The following is a 26,125-nucleotide window of genomic DNA, read 5'->3' as shown; positions in this document are numbered from 1 at the left end:
TGATCATTTTAAGTCAGTGGTTCTCCACCTGTGGGTCGGGACCCCATTTGGGGTCGAACGACCATTTCACGGGGGTCGCCAAACAACGCGGTCCGCCATTTTTTCCCCCTTTTCCTTGGCTGTGCTACTTCCTTTTATTCTATTGGCTTTTGAAAGCCAATAGAATAGACTCTCTTGAATAGAGTCTAATTCTATTGGCTTTCAAGAGCCAATAGGAATTGTCCAGGCTGTCTCCGCCCTGCTGAGCCCGCCAAAAGTCCCAGTCTGCAAACGGGGCTGCACCAGTTGAGTAGTCCTCGACTTACAACCGGTTGAGTAGTCCTCGACTTACGACCGGTTGGGGGGTCGCGGCATTAAAAAGGTTGAGAACCTCTGTTTTAAGCGGAGAACCCGTCTTTCCTTGGGCGAGACTCGCTCTGGGCCAAATCGCTCCAAACCCATCAAGCTAAAGACGTATTTTTAAGAGCGGCTGAAACCACCGCCCGCTCAGGATACAACCCTAGAACAACCTACGAAGGGTACAAAGATTCCGGAAACCAAAACGCCGCTTTCTCCAAACCCGGCCAGGGGGAATTAAAAGTGACTTTCCTGTTTTTTTCCTTGGCAGTTTCCAGGACTTTCCTCCATGAAAATTGGGCGCTGCCAGTTTAAAAAAAAAAAATTTAAGAAGACTAAGAAGGTTTGGATCGGACTCAACTGGCGGGACTTCGTAGGCCAGGGATCTCGGAAGCCTTTCCCCTCCTCTCCTAACGAGTCCTCGACTTATGACCGGCCCCCGATCTTCCATGGCTAAGTGAGACTCTTGTTAGCCGAGCTTGGCCTCATTTGACACCGTCCTTAAGTGAATCCCTGCAGTCGTTTAGTGAGTTAACACCGTCGTTAAGTGAACCCGGCTTCCCCCACTGGTCGCAAAAGGGGAGAGCGTGACCCCCCCCGCGACCGTCGTTAAGTACACGTCGCCAAGCATCTCAATTTTGATCACACCATCCTGCGGAGGTTGCAATGGCCTGCCCGGGTGAAAAACGACCGTGCATCGCTTTTTATGGCGCCGCTGTAACTTCAAATGGTCACTAAAGGAATGGTGTTAAGTGTGTTTATTCCTAATAAAAGAATTCCCAACAGTTTAAGCCCAATTCAGGTGGGTGAGAAGCACGAGGACAAAAGAGGAGAAGCCGGGAGTGAGGAAACAGTGGTTTATTTTGATCGTGCTGGAGTTTAAACCTCCATTAAAAACCCAATAAATACAACCTAGAGTGAACCGCCTTGTAACATTCGAGCATTTGTCAAATCTGCACGGATTTTTTGGAGGGTTGGGGTGGGGGGCTCTTAGGAACCAGGAGAGGAAGGCGGGGGCCTGGATTTTGGCATGCTGAGGAAATTCTCCCTGGAATTTCAAGGGAGCAAATTACCTCCCCGGATGAAGAGTTACTCTCGGCTGTGCGAACGTGGAACCCACGTGGGAAAACCGGACCAAGAACAGCCTCTCCCGCCCGTGACACGAAGCCCGGCCTTCAGTGGTTGTGTGGCCGGCCTCGGCCTCGCCCGCGGCCGACGGGAGGGGCGTCCATGGTGGACCGGGGGTTCTTGATGGTTTCGTCCACAGAGACGATGAGGCAGGCGGCCTCGGAGGCGGCCGTCAGGGCATTGATGCGCACAATGGCCGGCTCCCACACGCAGGCCACAAAGTTGTCGGCGATGTCTTCGTTGTTCACGTCCACGCCGTACCAGGTGCCTCCCTGCAGGGCAGACAAGAGAGACCTGAAGCCGCGGGACACCTGCGTCCTCAGGGCCTGCCCTCCCTCCCCCCCCCGCTTCTGGTCTCAGCGGTGGGGAAGGGCAGGCCTCCCTCTGGACCTGTGCAGGATACGTGCAGGCCGGAGGGGGGGGGGCTGGTGCAGGCAGAGGGTGCGACTGGATGGTCTCTGGAGGTAGAGGGGCAGAAGTCCAGCAGATTCACAGAAGGTGGAAATAACCATTTTAAAAACGTACGCAACACATCGTAACGCTGTTTGTGAACTGACCAGTGTCACTGAGCTGATAGGTAGGTAGGTAGACAGACAGACAGAACAGACAAACTAGATAGATGATAGATTAGATAGATGATCCAATAGATTAGATGGATGATAGATTACATAGATGATAAATAGGATAACTAGATGATAGATTAGATAGATGATATATAGATAAGATAGATGATAGATAAGATATAGATGCTATAGTTAGTTAGATATAGATGATAGATTAGATAGATAAGATATAGATGATATAGATTAATTAATTAGTTAGACAGATAAGATATAGATAGATGATAGATGGGATAGATAGATAGATAGATAGATAGATAGATAGATTAGATAGATAGATAGATAGATAGATAGATAGATAGATAGATAGATAGATAGATAGATAGATAGATAGATAGATAGATAGATAGATAGATAGATAGATAGGCAGGCAGGCAGGCAGGCAGGCAGGCAGGCAGGCAGGCAGGCAGGCTGGATAACTAGATAGATAGATAGATAGATAGATAGATAGATAGATAGATAGATAGATAGATAGATAGATAGATAGATAGATAAGCAGGCAGGCAGGCTGGATAACTAGATAGATAGATAGATAGATAGATAGATAGATAGATAGATAGATAGATAGATAGATAGATAGATAGATAGATAGATAGATAGATAGATAGATAGATAGATAGATAAGCAGGCAGGCAGGCTGGATAACTAGATAGATAGATAGATAGATAGATAGATAGATAGATAGATAGATAGATAGATAGATAGATAGATAGATAGATAGATAGATAGATAGATAGATAGATAGATAGATAAATAGATAGATAGATAGATAAAGATAGATGATAGATCAGATATATAGTTAGTTAGATATAGATGATAGATTAGACCAGTGGTTCTCAACCTGTGGGTCGGGACCCCATTTGGGGTCAAACGACCATTTCACGGGGGTCGCCAAACAATGCAGTCTGCCATTTTCCCCCTTTTCTTTGACCACGCCCCTGGCACCCGGTGATGTATAAGTGGTTGGGGGTCACCACAACATGGGGAACTGTATTATGGGGTCGCGGCATTAGAAAGGTTGAGAACCACTGGATTAGACAGACACATACAGGCAGGAATGGATGGAAAACCTACAGATATGTAGATAGGGACGGATGGGTGGATGGTAGACAGACAGCACCAACACCCCACAAACAAGCAACCTGTGTCCTGATGGATCAGGAGCCCCAACGATTCTCTCAACAGTGGCCAACTAACTAACTGCCCAAGGAAGGTCACCAACCTGCCAGAAGGTGAACCTTCAGAGGGAGTCCAGCTATCAGTAAGACAACACTTGATGGGAAAAAGATTTACTGCCATTTTTATGCTGCCAATTCAAACCCTGGTCTTTTACGCCTGTTTGCCTATGCTGCACCGAGGGTTAAGTTTAAATATTTCAATTTTGTGTTCGAATGACGCAAAGACCAGGATCACGGGGGAAACAGAGAAAATGTCAAGGTCCAGGGCTAGAAATCTGGAGAAACAGAAAAGTCGATCACCAAGAGAATAAAAATGTAGAAAATTTATTAGCTAAACCTAGCTTTCGTCAAGAGCTCTTGACATCGTCAGGGTGTAAAAGGCAGTTTGTTGGGAAAGCTTATATGCAACCGCTAATCATCTGCACTCGGCTCCTAGACCGTGTTATGGGACCCAGCTGGGCACGTTGTAATTTGAGTGTGTGTCTTACATCAGAGTATAGTTCTTTCTTACTTCCTTTCTGTGTTCCGTCGCGCGTATCTCTTTCACTAACCCTGGGTTTGGCCAGAGTTCCTTCCCTTCCCTCGTGGGTAGTGATTGTCTCCCTCCCACCAACCTTCTGTCCATGGTTCTGCTTGTTGGGATGTGTGTATGTTATCCCCCGTTTCTTTTTGCTTCCTCCAGCTGTCCTAGTCGAGTTACGGTCCGATCCCCCCATCTTTTGCAATTGCAATTCAAGTATTCCATTCTGTTTTATACCACTCTCGTCCCTTTCTATAGGTGTCATTTTAATTTTTGCTTTACCGGGTCCATCGCTACTCTCCCTCCCTTGTGCAGACGATTAGCGGTTGCATATAAGCTTTCCCAACAAACTGCCTTTTACACCCTGACGATGTCAAGAGCTCTTGACGAAAGCTAGGTTTAGCTAATAAATTTTCTACATTTTTATTCTCTCAGTGATCGACTTTTATTGGATTTTAACATGAATATACCTGAGAGTCATATTTTTACTTGTATAGCTCATATGTATGTATGTATGTATAGTATGTATGTATGTATGTATGTGTGTATGTGTATGTGTATATGTATATATATTTATTTCTAAAATTTGGGTTGCTAGCAAAGAATTAAGGGAGAACTAGAATAGCTATTTCGAACTCTTTAGCTCTTTTCAACCAGACATACCCTTCCGAGATTCGAACCTAGGCTGTCTGCATGTTAAGCAGCTGTATTAACCTCTAGGCCACAGGCTCTGTCTCACTTTTGCCAGCTGTGTTAGGGAGGGAAGAAACAGGGGAGGAGTTATCTAGAATGCTGTATGTTAACATGCAGACAGCCCAGGTTCGAATCTCAGAAGGGTATGTCTGATTGAAAAGAGCTAAAGAGTTCGAAATAGCTATTCCAGTTCTCCCTTAATTCTTTGCTAGCAATCCAAATTTTAGAAATGTATATGATGTCACAGTTGTGACTGCTGCCTGTGGATGGGTCTAGTTTGAGCTGATACAAGGCAAAAGATTTCTCTCTCCCATATTTGGGCAACAGGGTGTAACATACAGCATTCTAGATAGATATATAGATATATTTGCACAACTGAACGCTCACAGCCCATCCCTCCCGGAAGCTCACCTGGGCGTGCTTGGCTCGGAGCTGGTTGAGGATGTTGGTGGCGTCGAAGCCGGCGTTGTCGCAAAGCTGCCGTGGGATAATCTCCAGGGCTTTGGCGTAGGCCCCGATCAGCAGCTGCTGCTTTCCCGGGATGGTTCTGGAATAATCTCGGAGATATTTGGAGATTTCCATTTCTATTGCTCCCCCGCCGGCCACGACGGAGTCGTGCTGGGGAGGAAACAAAATCCAGATGGGCAAGTGGAACAGCTGGCCACCAGAAATCGTGGGCGCTCCATCACTGGAGGTTTTTAAGAAGAGGCTGGACAGTCACTTGTCTGAGATGGTGTAGGTTCTCCTGCCTGAGTAGGGGGCTGGACTAGAAGACCTCCAAGGTCCCTTCCAGCTCTACTCTATTCTATTCTATTCTATTCTATTCTATTTCATTTTATTTCTATTCTATTCTATTCTCTTTCCCATTGTTATTTCTATTCTATTCTATTCTATAATTCCATTCCATTTCTTTCTGTTCAATTCCTATTCTGTTCTGTTGTTTTCTATTCTATTCTGTTCTGTTGTATTCTATAAATCTATTCTGTTCTTTTCTATTCTATACTACTCTTATTATATTAATTCTATTCTATTCTATTCTACATCTATTCTATTCTTCTATTCTATTATTATTCTATTCTATTATTCTATTCTGTATCATTATTCTATTATTATTCTATTCTATTCTATATCATTATTCTATTCTATAATCCTATTCTTTAATTCTATTCTATTCTATTCTATTCTATTCTATTCTATTCTATTCTATATTGTTATTCCATTCCGTTCTTTTTTATTCTGCCCCAAAGAAGAGGGTGTCAAACTATTCTCCAAAGCACCAGAAGCAACGGATGGAAACTAATCCAAGGAGAGAAGCAACCTGGAACTAAGGAGAAACTTCCTGACAGTGAGGTCAATTAACCAGTGGAACAGCTTGCCACCAGAAATCGTGGGCGTTCCATCAGTGGAGGTTTTGTAAAAAGAGACTGGACAGTCACCTGTCTGGGATGGTATAGGTTCTCCTGCCTGAGCAGGGGGCTGGACTAGAAGACCTCCAAGGTCCCTTCCAGCTCTATTCTATTCTAAGTGTTTCTTTGGGGGGGGGGGTCCTGGAATTTGGCAGCTGGCCAGCAGGACAAGGTCCGTTGTCCCCCCTGCCCTCCCCCTCCTCCCAAACCAGCCCCCCCCCCCGGCAGAAGAACCGAAAGGACACGTACCTTGATCGCCCTCCGGACGATCATGATGGCGTCATGGAGGGAGCGCTCCGTCTCTTCCATGATCTGTTCCGCCCCGCCTCGCAGGATGATGGTGCAGGTTTTGGCCTTGGGGCAACCTGTGAAGAAATTATACCTGCCCAGGAGAGAGAAAAAAAAAGTTTTGCTTTTTTTGATGAGCGGGAAAGGGGGGGGGCTTTGAAGACGTCCCGGAGGGCATGAAAAAGACTTTTTAAGGCAACTTTAACGTTATTTAACGTCCAACGGCCAGGGAGAGTCAGGGTAGGAAGTCCTTGACTTACAGCCACAACTCAGCCCCTGAGCAGGGGGTTGAACTAGATGACCTCTAAGGACCCTTCCAACATTATTATTATGGATCATCGCACAGTCAGCCAGATGTTCAGACTGGATTTGGCATTTTGTCTACCTATCGAGTCCTTACCCAGGACCTGGGATAGGCAGATGTGGATGTTTGATGGTGTTACAGGTATCGTCGCAGGATGGAAGCAGTTCCTAATAAGGCCGCCTTTTGCAATTGACTATTATTATTATTATTATTATTATTATTATTATTATTATCATCATCATCATCATCATCATCATCACCACCACCACCATCACATCATCTCTGTTGCTAAGCAAGACAGCTGTTAAGGGGTTTTTTTTGCCTCATTTTACAACCTTTCTTGGCACAGTTCTTAAGTGAGTCCTTGCAGTTGTTAAGTTGGTGACCACGGCTGTTAAAGTGAATCTGGCTTTCCCATTGGCTTTGCTTGTCAGAAGGTGAATCACATCACATCTCTATCTCTATCTCTCTCTCTCACACACACAGATACACACGGGGGGGGGGGCCACACTGCAACTGTCATTAAGTACATGCCAGTTGCCAACTGTCTTGAGTTCTGATCACGTGGCCCTGGGGCTGCTGCCAGGGGCATGAAGGGCGAAAAACGGTCATTTTTTTTTTCAGGGCCACTGTTAACTTCAGTCACTAAAGGGATGGGTGTTAAGTTGAGGACCACCCAGAGTACAATTTCCCGACGTTTTTCAGGTCCCAGCAAATTCCTGACGGCGGCGCGAGTCAACAATTAATCAGTGGAACAGCCTGCCTCCAGAAGCGGTAAATGCTCCAACACTGGAAGTTTTGAAGAAGAGACCGGACAGCCATTTGTCCGAAATGGCGTAGGGTTTCCTGCCTGAGCAGGGGGTTGGACTAGATGACTTCCAAGGTCCCTTCCAACTTTACTACTATTATTATTATTACTATTATTATTTCAAGGTGGCATTCCTTCCAACGAACATGCCAGGGCTGTTATTTCCTGGGAAAGCAAAGCTGTTCACAGCACCCGCCACCAAGAATCTGGGGTGATGGAAGACACAGCTGGAGCCCTCTCCAGATGTTGTTGCAAATTCCCAGGACATCAGCCAGGTCTGCTTTCCAGAAGGTCACAGTCTGCCCGGCTTGCATTTAGAAGCGGGAACATGGCAAGAAAGCCAAAATGCCATTTTAATCCCGGCAATCCGCTCGGAGGTTGCCGAAGAGCAGGGATGCGCTGGGCTCATCCCGAGGGTCTTCCTGGCCCCGAAGCCTCCCAGACAAGTGCCCCCCCCACCCCCTTACCTCTCCCCTCCAATCTGGGCCTCCTCAAAGAGCGCGCAGCGTCCAAGGACGTCGTCCGTGAGGGCGTTTGCGCTGGATTGGATGGATCCCCCGCAGGCCTGCCAGGAGAAAAAGCCCTTTTAGCGCGACGTCTACGCAGCCACAAGTCGTTCAGAAGCCCACCTGAGATCCCACAGCTAGGTGGGCCTCTTGGGTTTTTTTTTTTTTTAACACTCCCACCTTGAGCAAGAGAAGAGAATATTTGTAGCGCAGGGTTGAGTGGGGTGGAGGGAGAGTGCTCTCTGGGTTTGATGGTTTTCTTGCAGACGTTTCAGAACCCCACTAGGGAACATCATCAGTCCTAGAAGGGAGTGGGGTTTGTGGGGAGGAGGAGGAGGAGGAGGAGGAGGAGGAGGAAAGGACTGTGTGGGTTCTCTCTGAGTTTGATGATTTTCCGACAGACTTTTCATGACCCAACTAGGGAACATGATCAGTGCTTGAAGGAAGTGGGGGTTAAGAAGAAAGAAAGAAAGAAAGAAAGAAAGAAAGAAAGAGAGAGAGAGAGAGAGAGAGAGAGAGAGAGAGAGAGAAGGAGGAGGACTATGACTGTGGGGTCCCTGGTGCTCTCTGAGCTGGGTGGTTTTTCTTGCAGATGTTTCATGACCCAACTAGGTAACATCATCAGTGCTAGAATTGGGGCTTGCGGAGGAGAAGGAGAAGGAGAAGGAGAAGAGGAGGAGGAGAAGAAGAGGAGGAGAGGGAGAAGAAGAAGGAGGAGGAGGAGGAGAAGGAGGAGGAGAAGGAGGAAGAGAAGGAGGAGGAGGAGGAGGAGGAGGAGGAGGAGGAGGAGGAGGAGGAGGAGGAGGAGGAGGAGGAGGAGGAGAAGAAGAAGAAGAAGAAGAAGAAGAAGAAGAAGCAGAAGAAGAAGAAGAAGAAGAAGAAGAAGAAGAAGAAGAAGAAGAAGAAGAAGAAGAAGAAGAAGAAGAAGAAGAAGAAGAAGAAGAAGAAGAAGAATCTAGTCTGCTTCAGGTGTGGAGCAAGGTGTGAAGTTCACCAAAGGACCCTTCCAGAAATTTCCAATCAGTGCTAGAAGGGAGTGGGGTTTGGGAGGAGGAGGAGGAGGAGGACTGTGGAGTCATTGATGCTCTCTGAGCTTGGTTATTTTTCTTACAGACGTTTCATCACCCAACTAGGGAACCTCATCAGTGCTAGAATGAAACATCTGCGAGAAAACAAGCAAACTCAGCATGCAGCAAGGGCTCCAGTCGTCCTCCTCTTCTTCCTCCTCCTTCCTCCCCATTCCCCCCTCCTTCTTTTCCATTTGCACGGACAGTTCATCACCCAACTACATAACATCATCAGTGCTAGAAGGGAAAGGTGGTGGTGGGGGGGTTGTTTTCTAGAGAATTCCTGGAAGCCTGGAAGCACTCAGACAAAGCAGCCAGGTAGAGTATCTATACACCTTTCACAAGGGGCAATTCAAAAGCCCCCCCCCCAAAAGGGGGGAACAAAAAAGACTAAAACACCCCCATCCGCAGGGCAACCAACACCCAGATGACCCGAAATTAAGACCAAGATTAACACTAGACCAGATCGACAATCAAACAGTAGACAACAATTAAATCAAGAAACCACCAAGAACTTTCCCACCCACACTGGCAAAACCAGTGTGTGCATAAACAGAGAAGAAATTCGACCGCAAGAAAAGGGATTCAACGACAACGCGCCACAGCCAAATCGCCGTGGGACAAAACTTCGACTAATACCGAAGAAACAGCCAAATAGAACCATTAAACAAAGGATGCCATAAGGGGGGGGGGGAGAAATGAGAACGACGACAACAACAACAAATGTTTTAAAATTACTTTAAATCAGTGGTTCTCAAACTTTTTAATGCCGCGACCCCCAACCGGTCGTAAGTCGAGGACTACTCAACTGGTGTAGCACCGTTTGCAGAATGGGACTTTTGGCGGGCTCAGCAGGGCAGAGACAGCCTGGACAATTCCTATTGGCTTTGGAAAGCCAATAGAATGAGACTCTATTCAAGAGAGTCTATTCGATTGGCTTTCAAAAGCCAATAGAATAAAAGGGAGGAGCACAGCTAAGGAAAAGGGGGAAAAAATGGCGGACTGCGTTGTTTGGCGACCCCTGCGAAATGGTCGTTCGACCCCAAATGGGGTCCCGACCCACAGATTGAGAACCGCTGGTCTACGGGGAACCCCGGATGTTCCAGAAGAGAAGGACCCATACCATCATGGTCCTCTTCAGATCCTCTTCGGGGACCCGGCCAGCGCAGAACATGTCCCGGTCTGCAAAGTACTGAGTAGCCACGTCTCCGATGGGCAGTTTGGACAGCACCACTTTGGCCCCGGATTTGTGGAGCTTATCCAGCTTGTCGTATAAAATGTTCCACTCGGCGTCCACGATGGCCTGGTAGTCCTGTAGAGGCAGATCGAAAACGCTGGGATTATCGAAGCACGAGAAGCGGATCGTGGTTTTGGCGTGTAGCACAGGGCTTTTCAACCAGCGGGACGGATACCACCTGTGGTACACTGGCACCTGGCAGGGGGTACGCGACCATCCTAGAAAAGGGGTAGCCGGGGAGGGGAACGAGTTGAACCGGTGGCAGCACCGCACAAGCCTGAGCGAGAGACGGCTGGAGCTGCAGGGCTGTCAGGGCTCAGCAGAAGCGCCAGGATCAGTGCCAGGCTCCAGCTGATTGGCGCTTCTTCGGGGATGTCAGGACTCAGCGGAAGCACCAGGATCAGCGCCAGGCTCCAGCTGGAGCTCGGGGCTGATCCTGTTGCTTCTGCCGAACCCAGAAGAAGCACCGATCAGCTGGAATGTTGCAGCCTCTCCAGGGTCTTGTGATTTACATTCAGATGCTTGGCCACTGATTCATATTTCTGACGGTCACGGTGTCCCAGGGTCATGTGAAGGGGCCAAAACCTGCTGCAACCACCCAGCAGACGGGGGGGGGGGGGGGGGCACGACAAAAACCAAACACCCCCCACCCCACCCCCACTGCCAATCCTCAACAGAAATGCTCACAACAATGGAAACCTGGAGGAAGAGCGTGGCCGGGCGGGCAGGTAGGTGTCTTGCTTAGCTGTGGCTTGGGGGGCACTTTTTCAGTGCCATTGTAACTTTGAACAGTCACTAAGCAAACTGTTGTAAGTCGAGGACTACCTGTACTTTATCACTCCCCCCCCTTTTTTTTGATCATCAAGTTTTTGACACCTTGCTAGGAGACTGGTGGTACTCGAATGTTGCCCTATCCTAAAAGTGGTACAAGGGGTGAAAAGGTTGAAAGGCCCTAGCGTAGCAGACCAGATTTTGACTGTGGTTGAAAAGAAGGAAATGGGTCATTATTCTATTCTATTCTATTCTATTCCTTATTCTATTCTATATTCCAATATCAATTCTATTCTATTCTATTCTATTCTATTCTATTCTATTCTATCCCATTCTTAATTCTATCCTATTCTTATTTCTATTCTATCCCATTCTTAATTCTATTCTATTCTTATTTCTATTCATTCTATTCTATTCTATTCTATTCCTTATTCTATTCTATTCTATATTCCAATATCTATTCTATTCTATTCTAATTCTATTCTATCCCATTCTTAATTCTATTCTATTCTTATTTCTATTCTATCCCATTCTTAATTCTATTCTATTCTTATTTCTATTCATTCTATTCTATTCTATTCCTTATTCTATTCTATTCTATATTCCAATATCTATTCTATTCTATTCTATTCTATTCTATTCTAATTCTATTCTATTCTATCCCATTCTTAATTCTATTCTATTCTTATTTCTATTCATTCTATTCTATTCTATTCCTTATTCTATTCTATTCTATATTCCAATATCTATTCTATTCTATTCTATTCTATTCTATTCTAATTCTATTCTATTCTATCCCATTCTTAATTCTATTCTACTCTTATTTCTATTCTATTCTTAATTCTATTCTATCCCATTCTTAATTCTATTCTATTCTATTCCCGATTTTAACCATTTTAAAATGTGTGGAGTTCAACTCCCATGCTGGCTGGGGAATTCTGGGAGATGAAGCCCACACATCTTAAAATGGTTACGCTGGGGAACACTGGCTTAGGTACAACAGCCGTGTCCAGCCAAGATGTCCATCAACACAAAGCCTCCGAGACTTTCAGCCCACACCCGCTTTCTAACTCCTGCCCTATCTGCATGGCTTCCTCTGTCCAACCCCCCCAGCCCCACCCCCAAGGAAGAGACAAGACCTCACCGCCACATTCTGGACTCGGACCTCCGCGTTGTCCTTCTCGGCTTTCAGCTCCAACTCAATGTTCAGCAGGGCAATCTTGGGCGACTCGTACTTCTTGGGCTGCATCTCGAACCCGGCGTAGGAGAAGGTTTTCTTGAAAGCCACTCCAGCCACCAGCTGGGTATCCTGCGGAAAGACCAAATTGCTTAGGGGGTGGGGGGGGAGCTTCCAAAAACATCTGGCTAAGTCCTGCAATCTGCAAGAGTCTAACTCAGGGGTAGGCAACCCAAAACACTCAAAGAGCCACTTGGACTCGTTTCCCACCAAAAACAAAACACCGGGAGCCGCAAAACCCTTTTGATATCTAAAATGAAGATAACACTGCATATATCCTTTTTTACCTTTTGTGTGTGTGTATATGTAGGTCTTTGGTTATTCGGGTTTTCTCCCGCATAAAATTGGAAGTGTCTTGGCGACATTTCGACGAAGTCCCATTCAGGCTGGTGTTTTCAGCTTTGTGCTTCGAAGAGCAATGTGTGGTCTTAGCTCCTCGAAGCACGAAGCCGAAAACACCAGCCTGAAGATGACGAATGGGACTTTGTCGCCAAGACACTTCCAATTTTACGCGGGAGAAAACCCGAATAACAAAGACCTACAAACACCCCCGAAAACCTCAGAAAACACACACACACACACACACAGAGAGAGAGAGAGGTAAAAAAGGATATATGCAGTGTTATCTTCACTTTAGATGTCAAAAGGGTCTCTCTTTCTCTGTCTCTCTCTCTCCCTCCCTCCCTCCCTATCTGCCCTTGGTCTGCCAGTCCTCTTCCCCCACTCTCTCTCTTTCCTCTCTTTCTCTCCCCCCCTTTCTCCCTCTCTCCTATCTGCTGCTCACTTGGCAAGCTGGCTTCAAGCTGTTCTCCAACAAGCTCAGGTGTAGGCAACCTCGGCTCTTTTATAACTCATGGACTTCAACTCCCAGAATTCCTGAGTCAGCATAGCTGGGCTAGTTAGCTCTCTCTTGCTCTTCCTGCTTCCTGCAGAGATGCAGCAAAGGGAGAAGCCCCGCCCAATAAGCTTTTCAGTTCCTCGGAGAACACTGTGAGTGCACACTTTTACTTATACACACACACACACACGGAGAGAGAGACAGCAAGAGAAGCAGGGAAGCGCAATTGCCTCGCTTTGTCTCTCTCTGCAAATGGCAGAGGAGGTTGGGAGCCATAGGGGAAAGCTCAAAGAGCCTGCATGCGGCTCTGGAGCCACAGGTTGCCGACCTGTGCTCTAGCTTAACCCTTCCAAACAGCGTTTTCCCAACTTTTGAGAGGAGGGGGGGGTGGACTTCCAAGTCTCAGAATCCTCGGGAAGGGGGCAACGCTGGCTGGGGAATTCTGGGGGTTGAAGTCGGAAGTCCTAAAGGGGCCCTAGCTCTCCACCTCTGTCCTAGACAGACACTTGGTCTGATCTTTGGGCGGCGTCATTTATTGAACACGTCAAGAAACGCCCGGGACCATCCCGGACCGTCCCCCACTCCGGAAGCTCACCTCCAACGCTCCGCCTTGCACCTTCTTGATGCCGATCATTTTGATCTGCAGCAGCTCGTCCAGCATCATGACCGCGTCCACCACCATCTTGGCAAAAAACTCCTTGTGCTGGGAAATCAGCTTGGAGCTCAAAGCAGTGCCGGCACACTTCTGCAGCAGGCCTATCAGCTCTCTGTTGGGGAGGGAGGGATAGAGGAGGAGAAGGGAGAAAGCAAAGGAAGAGGGACGGTATGCATGGTTGCTGAAAAGACTTTAGGATAGGGGTCCCCAAGTTTGGCCACTTTATGACTTGTGGACTTCAACTCCCAGAATTCCCCAGCCAGCATTGCTGTCGTCCTGTCTGTCTGTTTGCCTGACATAGAACTGGACTTTTTTTTTTTTTTAATCTGAGAATAAAAAAAAAGCATTGAATGTTGCTGTCTTTTCTCCCAACGGGGCAATACATGTTGATAGACACAATCCACTGTTCGTTTGTGAACACTGTGCTGAGCAAAATAGTATCCATAAAAAATAGGAGACTGAAATACCAACTGTATATTTGAGTTCTCTAGCAAAAAGGGTTTTTTTTTTAACCCCTCAACTTAATCTAAACTGTTTTGATCACCAGAAACAAGCAAAATATTGGCGCCTTTGGAGGGAGCTGTTTTGAAACCTTGTATAATGGCAACTGCAAAGGATCTGTCATTTTTATAAAAGCTTTATGATTAATTATTTTCAATGCTATTTTTCTCTTGGTAAACGTTGACAATGTGATTAGCTTGAAATAAATTACAACGGGTTTATTATTATTATTATGGATCATCGCAGTCAGCCAGATGCTCAGACTGGATTTGGCATTATGTCTACCTATCGAGTCCTTACCCAGGACCTGGGATAGGCAGATGTGGATGTTGGATGGTATTACAGATATCGTCGCAGGATGGAAGCAGTTCCTAGTAAGGCCGCCTTTTGCAATTGACTAATAGCGAATCTGTCAATGCCGATGATGGTGTTCAAATGGTGCTCCAGTTGTTTTGGGATTGCATCCAAGGAGCCTATGACTATTGGTACTATCCTTGCTTGCTTTTGCCAGTCTTTCTATTTGTAGGTCTTTGTATTATTTGTATTTGTATTGTATTGTATTTGTAAATTTGTATTATTATTATTATTATTATTATTATTATTATTATTATTACGGCAAATAACGCAGACCATTACGGAAAGCTTTGCTAATACCGCAAATTTTGCGGATACAAATTAATATAAATTAATTGCTGCTTCGGACGAGTCCTGAAGTATCTGATTATTTTCCATTTCCAGCTCTGGAATGGAGAGAGGTAAAGTGTTTGATTACAGCATTATTTCAAAAGATGTTTAACGAAAACCAAAATAAAGTTAGGATACGCAGAGATTTAGGCACATAAATGGGAGTTGGTAGCCCACAAGTCATAAAGCAGCCAAGGTTGGGGACCCATGCTTTAGGGCACCCCGGGCTGAAGCAGCTCCAATTCTCAATTTCAGCTAGTCCTCAACATACGACCACAATGGAACCCCAAATTGACGTCACCAAGCGAGACCTTTACTCGGCCAGCTTCGCTCCATTTGACCACCTTCCTCGCCACGGCGCATCACTGCCGTTCTTAAATTAGGCAACACAGTTGTTGATCCAGTTTATCACGTGGACTTTTGCTTCTTGGGAGGATCGACGTTGAGACAGCTGCCAATGCTCTGAGTTCGGATCACCTGACCCTGGAGGGATGGCTGCAATGGTCATCAGGGTGAACGTGGTCGTAAGTCTGTCTCCCCCCAGTGAGGTTGTAACTTCGAACAGCCGCTAAACGAACGGTCCCCTTGAACTGGCAGAAGTTCAAAAATAACATTAGGAAGCGTCACAGCGAGTCCTTGATTTACGAGCACTGATTTAGTGACGGTCCGGACTTACAACGGCAGCGAAGAGGGACGTATGATTTGTTTTTTGCACTTTCGACCGTTGTAGCCTCCCTGTTGTCCTCTGATGCTTGGCAATTGACACGTGTTTATGACGGTCTCGATGTCCTGGGGTCACGTGATCCCCTTTTGCGACCTTCAGAGTAATTTAACCGTGTTATTCACAACTGCAGCAATTCCCGTAACAAGCGTGGCGAGAAAGCTGGTCAAAACGGGGCAAATTTCACTTAACGTCCGTCTCTCTTAGTGACGTCAATTCTGGGCTCCAGTAGCCAAGGACTATCTATACTTCACATTAAGGACTTGGAACCAGCTTCCGGTGGAAGTTAATGGGTCAAAACTGTCAGGAACTGAGTTTAAAGATCCTTGGGATGAACGCCTCCATTATCCGGCGAAAATAAATAAAAATAAAAAATAATACAATAAATAAATTTTTTAAAAAAATGAAAAACCTGAGCTACAAATATTCTATCAGTACGCATATTTATGGATCTTAGAAAAGGCAGATGATGCAAACACACATACTCAGAGGCAAAGGAACCCAGTAATTCAGGGAATGGAGCTGGGGTTACTTCTGGCACCCATTTTCCTTCAGACACTGTGCTGGTCAGAGTATATAGCTATCTTAGGAATTAAGAACTGTCCCCTTAAGACAGTGGTTCTCCACCTGTGGGTCGGGACCCCATTTGGGGTCGAACGACCATTTCACGGGGGTCGCCAAACAATGCAGTCCGCCATTTTTCCCCCTTTTCCTTAGCTGTGCTACTCCCTTTTATTCTATTGGCTTTTGAAAGCCAATAGAATAGACTCTCTTGAATAGAGTCTAATTCTATTGGCTTTCAAAAGCCCATAGGAATTGTCCAGGCTGTCTCTGCCCTGCTGAGCGCGCCAAAAACCCCAGTCTGCAAACGGTGCTGCACCAGTTGAGTAGTCCTCGACTTACGACCGGTTGAGTAGTCCTCGACTTACAACCGGTTGGGGGGTCGCGGCATTAAAAAGCTTGAGAACCACTGCCTTAAGGGACAGCCTTCTGGTTAATGTAGTTTAAGTTACCTGGTCCTATCTGTGTTTGGACTGGACACTGGGAGGGACGTCTGTTTTAATTACCGGATTTCCTGCCTACGTTGATGGCCAGTGAGATCTTGATGAATTCCAACCACAAGATCTGTTTGCTTCGTTAGCATGGAAGAAACTATCTTTTTTTTTTTTTTAACCTACGGGACGGGTCCAGATTATGACGTGTTTTTCAGAAGGATCTCTACAGTCACTTTAAGTTAATGTTTTGAGAATGCCTGATGAATTGGAGTAATCTGCACAAAATCCTTCCGCGGAGTTAAACTGCCCGCATCAAGTTTAATATCCAGCAGCAATCTCCCGGGTTGATGCAGAATAGACACCAAAAGGGAGGAATAAGTAATAACGGCCGCAATCAAGGAGAGAAACCTCTCCCACAAATCAAGAGGACGCTTGAGGAAGGCCAGATTTAAAAATATTTCCCCCTGCCAAGGATTGTTCTAGTAAGATAACAGACTAGGGCAGGGCTTTTCAACCTTTTCACCCATTGTGGCACTTTTAGGATAGGGCAACATCCCAGGACCACCAGTCGCCTAGCAAGGGGTCAAAAACTTGATTACCAAAAAAAAAAAAAAAAAGGGAAAAAAGTGATAAAGTACAGGTAGTCCTCGACTTACAACAGTTCGCTTAGTGGCTGTTCGAAGTTACAATGGCACTGAAAAAAGGTGCCCCCCCAAGACACCTGCCTGCCCACCCGGCCGTGCTCTTCCTCCTGACCGAGGTTTTCATTGTTGTGAGCATTTCTTTTGAGGATTGGCAGTGAGGGTGGGGTGGGGGGGGTGTTTGGTTTTTATTCCCCCCCCCCCCCGTCTGCTGGGTGGTTGCAGCAGGTTTTGGTTCCTTCACATGACCCTGGGGCACTGTGACCGTCATAAATATGAATCACTTGCCAAGCATCTGAATGTAAATCACAAGAGCTTGGAGAGGCTGCAACATTCCAGCTGATCGGCGCTTCTTCTGGGCTCAGCAGAAGCGCCAGGATCAGTGCTGAGGTCCAGCTGGAGCCTGGCGCTGATCCTGGTGCTTCCACTGAGCCCTGACAGTCCCGAAGAAGCGCCAAACAGCTGGAAAGAGGCACTGATCCTGGGGCTTCCGCTGAGCCCTGACAGCCCTGCAGCTCCAGCCGTCTCTCGCTCAGGCTTGTGTGGTGCTGCCAGCGGTTCAGCTCATTCCCCTCCCCTGCTACCCCTTTTCTAGGATGGTCGCGTCCCACCTGCCAGGTGCCCATGTACCACAGGTGGTACCCATCCCACTGGTTGAAAAGCCCTGCTCTAGGGAGTTCTGTCTCTCTGAGTGTCAACTGCATTTCATCCATCCCACTCGTTCGATAATTGATTTTCCCCCACAAACAGAATTGCCACTTACACCTGGTCTGTCTTCTTGATTGTAACGGCAATCTTCCTGATCTTATCCACTGCCTGCCGAAGGAAAAAAAGAGGGAGTCAAGCTATTTTCCAAAGCCCCTGAAGGCAGGAGAAGAAGCAATAGGTGGAAACTAATCAAGGAGAGAAGCAACCTGGAACTAAGGAGAAACTTCCTGACAGTGAGAACAATTAACCAGTGGAACAACCTGCCTCCAGAAGCGGTGAATGCGCCAACACTGGAAGTTTTTAAGGAGAGACTGGACAACCATTTGTCCGGCATGGTATAGGGCCTCCTGCTTGAGCAGGGGGTTGGACTAGATGACCTCCGAGGTCCCTACCAGCTCTGTTATTCTACAATTCTGTAAGGCTCTCCTGCTTGAGCAGGGGGTTGGACTAGATGACCTCCGAGATCCCTACCAGCTGTTATTCTATAATTCTGTAAGGGTCTCTTGCTTGAGTAGGGGGTTGGACTAGATGACCTCTGAGGTCCCTACCAGCTCTGTTATTCTATAATTCTGTAAGGCTCTCCTGCTTGAGCAGGGGGTTGGACTAGATGACCTCCGAGATCCCTACCAGCTGTATTCTATAATTCTGTAAGGCTCTCCTGCTTGAGCAGGGGGTTGGACTAGATGACCTCCAAGGTCCCTTCCAACCCAATTATACTATTTTCTTGAGCAAGCCTTCACCCTATGTTCTCCGAAGCGCCTGAAGGCAGGAGAAGCAGCAACGGATGGAAACTAAATCAAGGAGAGAAGCAACCTGGAACTGAGGAGAAACTTCCTGACAGCGAGGACAATTAACCAGTGGAACTGCTTGCCACCAGAAGTTGTGGGTGCCCCATCACTAGAGGTTTTTAAGAAGAGACTGGACAGCCACCTGTCTCAAATGGTACTATAGGGCTTCCTGCCTGAGCAGGGGGTTAGACTACAAGACCTCCGAGGTCCTTTCCAACTCCGTTATTCTGTTACCTGCAACAATTAACCAGGGGAACTACCTGCCTCCGGAGGTTACGGAGGCTCCATCATTGGAGCGTTTCAAGGAAGACTGGACGGCTGCTTGTCTGAGATGGTAGAGGGTCTACTTCCTAGAGACCTCCTATCATCTCCTTATTCTTACATTCCTTCAATCAGTGGCCCCCCAACCTTTTGGGCACCAGGGACCGGTTCCACAGAGTAAGGTTTTCCCGCGAAACGGGGGGGGGGGAGAGGCCTGGCTTCGCCTGCTGCCTGCATCCCGCGGATGGGACTCCGCTTGCTTGCGCAGAGCGGTTTCTGCCATTGCCACGGACTGCTGCCGGTCCACTGACCGGGGATTTGGAGACCCCTGCATTAGATCAAACAGTCTTCCGGAAGGCAAACAGGAGCACCAACGTCTTCTAGCTTACCAGCTGTGTTGCCGTGCGGAAAGCCCGGATGATGATCTGGGGGTGAAGGCCTTCTTCCACGTAATTCTTGATTTGCTTTAAGAATTCGGCCGCCAGGAGTGTCACCGACGTGGTGCCGTCCCCAACCTGGGAAGGAAAAGTCTGGGAATAAGAGAAAGGGCTTCCCTAGGTCAGCTGAGTGGGGAAACTCCCACTTTTCTTCCTCTGAGGACAGGGGTCTTCCAAACGTGGCCCTTTGATGACTTGCGGACTTCAACTCCCAGAATTCCTCAGCCAGGCACGCTGGATGAGGAATTCTGGGAGTTGAAGTCCACACCTTTTAATGTCTATATCAGGAGTCTTCAAACGTGGCTCTGTGATGGCTTGTGGACTTCAACTCCCAGAATTCCTCAGCCAGGCATGCTGGCTGAGGAATTCTGGAAGTTGAAGTCCATTCCTCTTAAAGTCTATATCAGGAGTCTTCAAACTTGTCCCTTTGATGACTTGTGGACCAACTCCCAGAATTCCTCAGCCAGGCACGCGTGCCTGGCTGAGGAATTCTGGGAGTTGTAGTCCACAAGTCATCAAAGGGACAAGTTTGAAGACCCCTGCTCGGGAGAATGGGAGTGTTCTGTCCCAACCTACGTGAGTCCTTGTTAACTCACCAGGACAAACCCCTCTTTTAACAAATAGGCTGAAAATGCAGGAAAGCCAACCCCTTTTATTAATTAGGTACAGACCCACAAAATGTCCCAACAGCCAAGGCAAACAAAACACGACGCAAACGGAGAATTGTTCGCAGGCAAGGCGAACAGAACAGGATTCCGTGAAACTTGAGTCCTTTGCAATCGGCTGCCTTCAGCAACCAGCATCGCCCACACCTTCCCATTTTATTCTGCAGCCCCCAGGCGTGGCTTCTCAATGCCTTCTCCTCTCGCCTTGGGAGTCGCCCCATTGCCTCCCTCTTTCCTGCTCTGGTTGCCTGTCTGCATTTGCCAGCGTCTGTGAGGTCTTCCAGCTGTGAGTCCTCAGGGTCTGACTCAGCTTCCCAGCACAACCTGAGCACCAGTCCTGAAGCTCATCAGAGCCTTCCTCCTCCTCTGATGGCTCTCCAGGCCCCTCCTCCTGATTCCCCGGATTCAGCTGCCGGGTCCACTGGCCGGCACGGAATCACAACAGGGATTCTCTCCACTGTCTCTGCGTGGGGCACTTCCTTCACTTTGCAGAGGCCATGGGGAACCCCCTGGAATGTCTCCCCCCCACTTCTCTCAAAGGTGCTGTTCAAAAGGCTACTGGACTTTGTTGGGGTTTTTTTTTCCCCTGAAAACATTTTCCTTCTCATCCAAGAAGTTTCATCCATTCTGATAAAGGACCCATCTCAGAACGGATGAAGCTTCTTGGAGGAGAAGCAAAATGTTTCCTCCTTCTTTTTCCTCCACAAGGAAAAAAAACAAACAAAAGCAAAAAAACAGCCCAGCTGCCTTTTGAAGAAAACATCCATTGGGACAATGGATGACGGAGAACCTGCATAGACAGACACCCACCCACCCCCCACCCCTCGGTTGTGTTTCCCCTTTCCCCCAAGCCCACCTCTGCATCCTGGGACTTGGCAATGTCCACCAGCGTCTTCGCAGCAGGGTGGACCACGTCGAGAAGCTTCAGGATGGTTGCGCCGTCATTGGAAATGGTTGCTTTGCCTGCAAAGATGGACAGTTGTTGGGACACCAGAAAGAGGGCAAAGAGAAGCAAGGAGGATCAGGGGACTGGAGGCTAAAACATGTAAGGAACGGTTGCTGGAATTGGGGATGTCTAGTTTAATGAAGAGAAGGACGAGGGGGGACATGATAGCAGTCTTCCAGTATCTCAGGGGCTGCCATAAAGAAGAGGGAGTCAAGCTATTCTCCAAAGCACCTGAAGGCAGGACAAGAAGCAACGGATGGGAACCAGTCAAGGAGAGAAGCAACCTAGAACTAAGGAGAAACTTCCTGACAGTTAATTTAATCCTAGGATTAAAGGGACATTTGCTCCTGTGTTTCAACCCTGTGCAAAAAGGCAGCCCGAAGGTCTAAAATCTTTCGGACTTTGTCACCTAGGAACTTTGGAGAGACAGTTGTTAGATGATAGCAGGGTTTGAAACAAAAGCAGGAGGGGCATCAATGAATCAATCAATTCTCAGGTTCTCCAGATTTAAAATAGTAATAATAATAATAATAACTAGCAGACTTCCAGTATCTCAGGGGCGGCCCCAAAGAAGAGGGAGTCAAGCTATTCTCCAAAGCCCCTGAAGAAGGCAGGAGAAGAAGCAACGGATGGAAACTCACCAAGGAGAGAAGCAACCTGGAACTAAGGAGAAACTTCCTGACAGTGAGAACAATTAATCAGTGGAACTACCTGCCTCCAGAAGCGGTGAATGCTCCAACACTGAAAGTTTTTAAGAAGTGACTGGGCAGCCATTTGTCCGAAATGGTATAGGGTTTCCTGCCTGAGCAGGGGGTTGGACTAGATGACCTCCAAGGTCCCTTCCAACTTTATTATTATTATTATGGATCATCGCACAGTCAGCCAGATGTTCAGACTGGATTTGGCATTTTGTCTACCTATCGAGTCCTTACCCAGGACCTGGGATAGGCAGATGTGGATGTTTGATGGTATTACAGTATCGTCGCAGGATGGAAGCAGTTCCTAATAAGGTCGCCTTTTGCAATTGACTAATCGCGAATTTGTCAATGCCGATGATGGTGTTCAAGTGGTGCTCCAGTTGTTTTGGGATTGCACCCAAGGAGCCTATGACTATTGGTACTACCCTTGCTTGCTTTTGCCACAGTCTTTCTATTTCTATTTGTAGGTCTTTGTATTTTGTTATCTTCTCCAGCTCTTTCTCTTCTATTCTTCTGTCTCCAGGCACTGCCACATCCACTATCCAGACTTTTTTGTCTTTCTTATCGACAATTGTTAAGTATGGGGTGTTATGTTGCAGGTGCTTGTCTGTTTGAATTCTGAAGTCCCAGAGCAGTTTAATTTTATCATTTGTTGTTGTTGTTGTTATTATTATTATTAAGTTGCCAGATGTGTATATGGAAGAATATTGGATGTATTGGGACATTTGAGCAAAATCCGAACAACAAGCCTGTCAGGATGAGACCCAAGTAGTCTGACCCACGTAGGTCCACATGGCTTAAAACCCGCCCCATAGGGAAACCCCTGACCTCCTGGCAATGGTGGTCAGCACCAGCCTCACCTCTGTCGTCCACAATGAGTTTGTCCATGCCCCGGGGGCCCAGCGTAGTCCGGACGGCTTCCGCAATCACTTGGCAAGCACTGATGTTGCTAACCAGCTGCGGGATGCCTTGGGAAGTGTCCGTGCCTTCCTTCAACAGGATAACAGGTGTGGGCTGCAGGTAAAGCAAGGTTGGGTCACAAGTCAGGTATGGCGAGGCCCAAAGCGGAAAACCAGCCACACATTTGATTGCGCGCACAAGGACAATTGTTATCCAGTTATTTCTGGCATGGAAAAGGCAGAAAGCTGAAGAACAGAGTTAAGCAGAGTAGAGTAATGATAAGAATAGAATAAAATAAAGATAATGGAATAGAATATAGAGTAATGTTAAGAATAGAATAGAATAATGATAATGGAAAAGAATATGGAGTAACGTATAGAATAGAATGACAATGGAATAGAATATAGAGTAATGTTAAGAATAGAATAAGAACAGAATAGAGTAATGATAAGAATAGAGTAGAATATAGAACAGAATAGAAAATATATAAAATAGAATAGAATAGAGATAGGATAGAATAATAATAATAGAATAAGAATAGAATGAATAGAATAAAATAATGATAGAATGATAGAATAATAAGAATAGAAGGATAGAATAGAATAGAATAATGATAGAATAATAGAATAATAGTATAGAATATAATAGAATAATGATAGAACAGAATATAGCATATAGAATAGAATAGATAATAGAACAGAATATAAGGTAATCTTAAGAATAGAATAGAATAATGATAAGAATTAAATAGAATATAGAACAGAATAGAAATTAGAAAATAGAGAATAGAAAATAGAGAACAGAACAGAAGCTGGAAGGGACTTTGGAGGTCTGCTAGTCCAGCCCCCTGCTTAGGCAGCTTGGTAAAAATAACAGTGATGCCTTAAGGGATGTACACATAGTCCTCAACTTGCGGCTACAAACGCAGCCTCAAATATCTGTTGCCCAAGTGAAACATTTGCTAAGGGCGTTTTGCCCCGTCTGACCATTTTTCTTGCCGGTCGCTAAGCAAACCAATGCAGTTGTTCAATGAACCACAGGCTGGTTAAGCAAACCTAGCTTCCCCATCATCAACACTGAGTCAGTTGCCAAGAGTCTGAATTTGGATCGCCTGAGGAGATGAGGATGCTGCCAACGGTCGCAAGCCTGAAAAATGGCCCCAAGTCCCTTTTTTCCAGGCTCTTGCAACTGTGAACGGTCCACTAAATGAACCCGTTGTAAAGTCGAGGACTGCCTGGATTGTGTTTATTTACTGTTGAAAGCAGCCCAGGCAGTGAGACGAGGCAGGACATAAATTAAAACTATAAATTAAAACATATCAAGGAGAGAAGCAACCTGGAACCAAGGAGAAACTTCCCGACTGTCGGAACAATTAACCAGCGGAACAACCTGCCACCAGAAGCGGTGAATGCTGCAACACTGGAGGTTTTTAAGAAGAGACTGGACAGCCCTTTGTCTGAAATGGGTTAGGGTTTCCTGCCTGAGCAGGGGGCTGGACTAGATGACCTCCAAGATCCCTTCCAACTTTATTATATATAAAATTTTTTTTTTGCAAATACAGCCCCTTGCAGGGGAGGTGGCGGGGGGGGGGCGCTGCCTCTTCTGCACACCCATCCCGTGCATCACACGGGGTAAGTGGTCTCCTAACGTCTTCACACATGCACCCACATTCACAATACCTGCGGGTTAGGTCTCGTGGTGGGAGGGGGCAGCTGTCCTGCCCTGAATTCCCTCTGGGACTACACCTCCCACAAGGCCTCGCGGCGAGGCAGCCATTCGGCTAACGGAGCCGGCTGCCGCAGAGCTTGCCGGGAGTTTTAGTCTCCGGGGGTTCCAGCCCTGACCGCGTGTAGCTCGTTCGGCTTTTAGCTCCGCTCAAGGGAGGCCTCGTACGTTGCAGGAGCGCAGCCGCCGGCGGGGCTCCCGCGTCGGCCTCCCGCCCGCCGGCGACCCACCCCGGCTTCCATCAATACCGGCTCCTTCTCGCCGAGAAGCCTCTCCCGAGGAGGAGAAGGCCACCCGCGAGGAGACCGACGCCCGCCCCGCGGCGGATGGCGGCGGATAAACTCGGCTCTGCCACCGCTTTCCCCGTCACTCACCATCATCTTGGCGGCGGCTCTGGTTCAACGCTCCCTTCCCCAGAATGCACCGCGGTCGCCTAGAAACTTCGCGGGGGCCGGGCCAAAGGAAAGGGCGGGGCCGCAAGGGGAAGTACGGCGCGAGTCTCATAGAGAGAAGAAAAAGGAAGAGTCCTCCTCTCACGGGCGCTTCGGAGTTCATATTAAAACCTTTTTTTTTCTTCCTTTCCAGGCATTTTTTTTCTCTTTTGACAATAGGAAAATGGAAAAGAAGAAATTTATTTTATTTATTTATTTTTTAATTTTTATTTTTAACCGACAAAACAGAACAAAGCAAAACATAACACACATACACACACAATATATACTTCTCCTTTTTTTTGTTAACAGCAATTACATAACGGTAATCTAATATTTACATTTCCCCCTTATTCTTCTTTAGAATATTTGTCCTTATAGCCCCATTATTTCTTATTTACATTTTTCTTCCTTCATGTTCTACTTCTGGAAAAGAAGAAATTTAATTATTCTTGAAAATAGCAGGGATTTTTGGCCGAGGCGGTAGCAAAAAAGTGGCTTGCGTTAATCCGTTATTCACTTGGGCGTTGTTTCTCAATTTCAGCATCTTTGAAATGGGTGGACTACAACTCCCAGAATTCCCCAGCCGGCTTGCTTATGGTTTTTTAGAGCAGTGTTTCTTAAACGCTTTGCTTTCGTGACCCTTTCCCTTTCATAAAAATGAAGGGGGACCCTCCAAGGGGTTTTTCTTCATAGGGGTTGTATTTATCGATAGTTACCCTATTAAAAATTAAAACGGAGGCGTTTGGGACAATGCTTGTGGATTGAACCAGGTTAAAAAAAATAACACACTTTAACCCAGGGGATATATACATAGTTTTCATCAAAATCCCAATTGATTTAAAATTGATCTCTTTTTAAAAATATTTACCTATTCATTCATTTATATGCTGCCCAGAGTAAGAGGGGCGGCATATAAATGTTTTTTTAATAGCTAAAATAGAAAAAGAGTGGAGTCCTGCAGCTATCTACATTCTCTTCCAGTCTTCTTTTAAGATCTGTTTGTTGTCTATGATCGATGCAGCCATCCATCCACTCTGTATCTCTATCTACCTACTTACTATCCATCCATCCATCCATCCATCCATCCACTATGTGTCAATGCAAAAACATCTGGGCCAAAGGAAAGGGCGGGGCTGTCTGTCTACCTACTTACCGTCCTTTCTGTCTATCATTCTATTCTATTCTATTCTATTCTATTCTATTCTATCTTATCATTATTCTATTCTATTCTATTCTCATTATTCTATTCTATTTTCCTATTCTATAACCCTATTCTATTTTTCTATTCTATTCTAATCTATCATTATTCTATTGTATTCATTCTTTCCTACTGTTATTTCTATTCTATTCTCTTATCATTATTCTATTCTATTCTTGTCATTATTCTATTCTATTTTCCTATTCTATAACCTTATTCTATTTTTCTATT

The 26,125-nt window shown here is 46.4% G+C and overlaps 1 protein-coding gene across 1 annotated transcript; it reads right to left on the bottom strand.

Annotated features, from left to right (window-relative positions):
- Window positions 1–1,179: 1,179 nt before the first annotated feature.
- On the bottom strand, window positions 1,180–24,757 carry CCT7 (chaperonin containing TCP1 subunit 7). Its single transcript, XM_039368839.1, has 12 exons — window positions 24,637–24,757; window positions 22,498–22,651; window positions 20,850–20,956; window positions 19,281–19,406; window positions 17,898–17,950; window positions 13,533–13,704; window positions 12,007–12,171; window positions 9,978–10,166; window positions 7,749–7,846; window positions 6,131–6,263; window positions 4,887–5,093; window positions 1,180–1,736 (listed from the first exon to the last, which is right to left on the bottom strand). Exons 1-12 carry the CDS (start codon window positions 24,640–24,642, stop codon window positions 1,512–1,514), a joined length of 1,635 nt encoding a protein of 544 aa, XP_039224773.1. The 5' UTR covers window positions 24,643–24,757; the 3' UTR covers window positions 1,180–1,511.
- Window positions 24,758–26,125: the final 1,368 nt, after the last annotated feature.

This window comes from Crotalus tigris, unplaced genomic scaffold, assembly GCF_016545835.1.
Source record: "Crotalus tigris isolate CLP2741 ecotype Arizona unplaced genomic scaffold, ASM1654583v1 scf7180000020941.558017, whole genome shotgun sequence".
Classification (NCBI taxonomy): domain Eukaryota; kingdom Metazoa; phylum Chordata; class Lepidosauria; order Squamata; family Viperidae; genus Crotalus; species Crotalus tigris.
This window is presented reverse-complemented; position numbering and strand designations above follow the sequence as displayed.

What these genes read in the sequence shown, in the direction of transcription:
- CCT7 (XM_039368839.1), bottom strand. An exon ending in GCCCAGATTGGAGGGGAGAG is followed by an intron (nt 6,264 to 7,748) that starts GTAAGGGGGTGG and finishes TCTCCTGGGCAG; the next exon opens with GTATAATTTCTTCACAGGTT. An exon ending in TCCGAGCCAAGCACGCCCAG is followed by an intron (nt 1,737 to 4,886) that starts GTGAGCTTCCGG and finishes TCTGCCCTGCAG; the next exon opens with GGAGGCACCTGGTACGGCGT.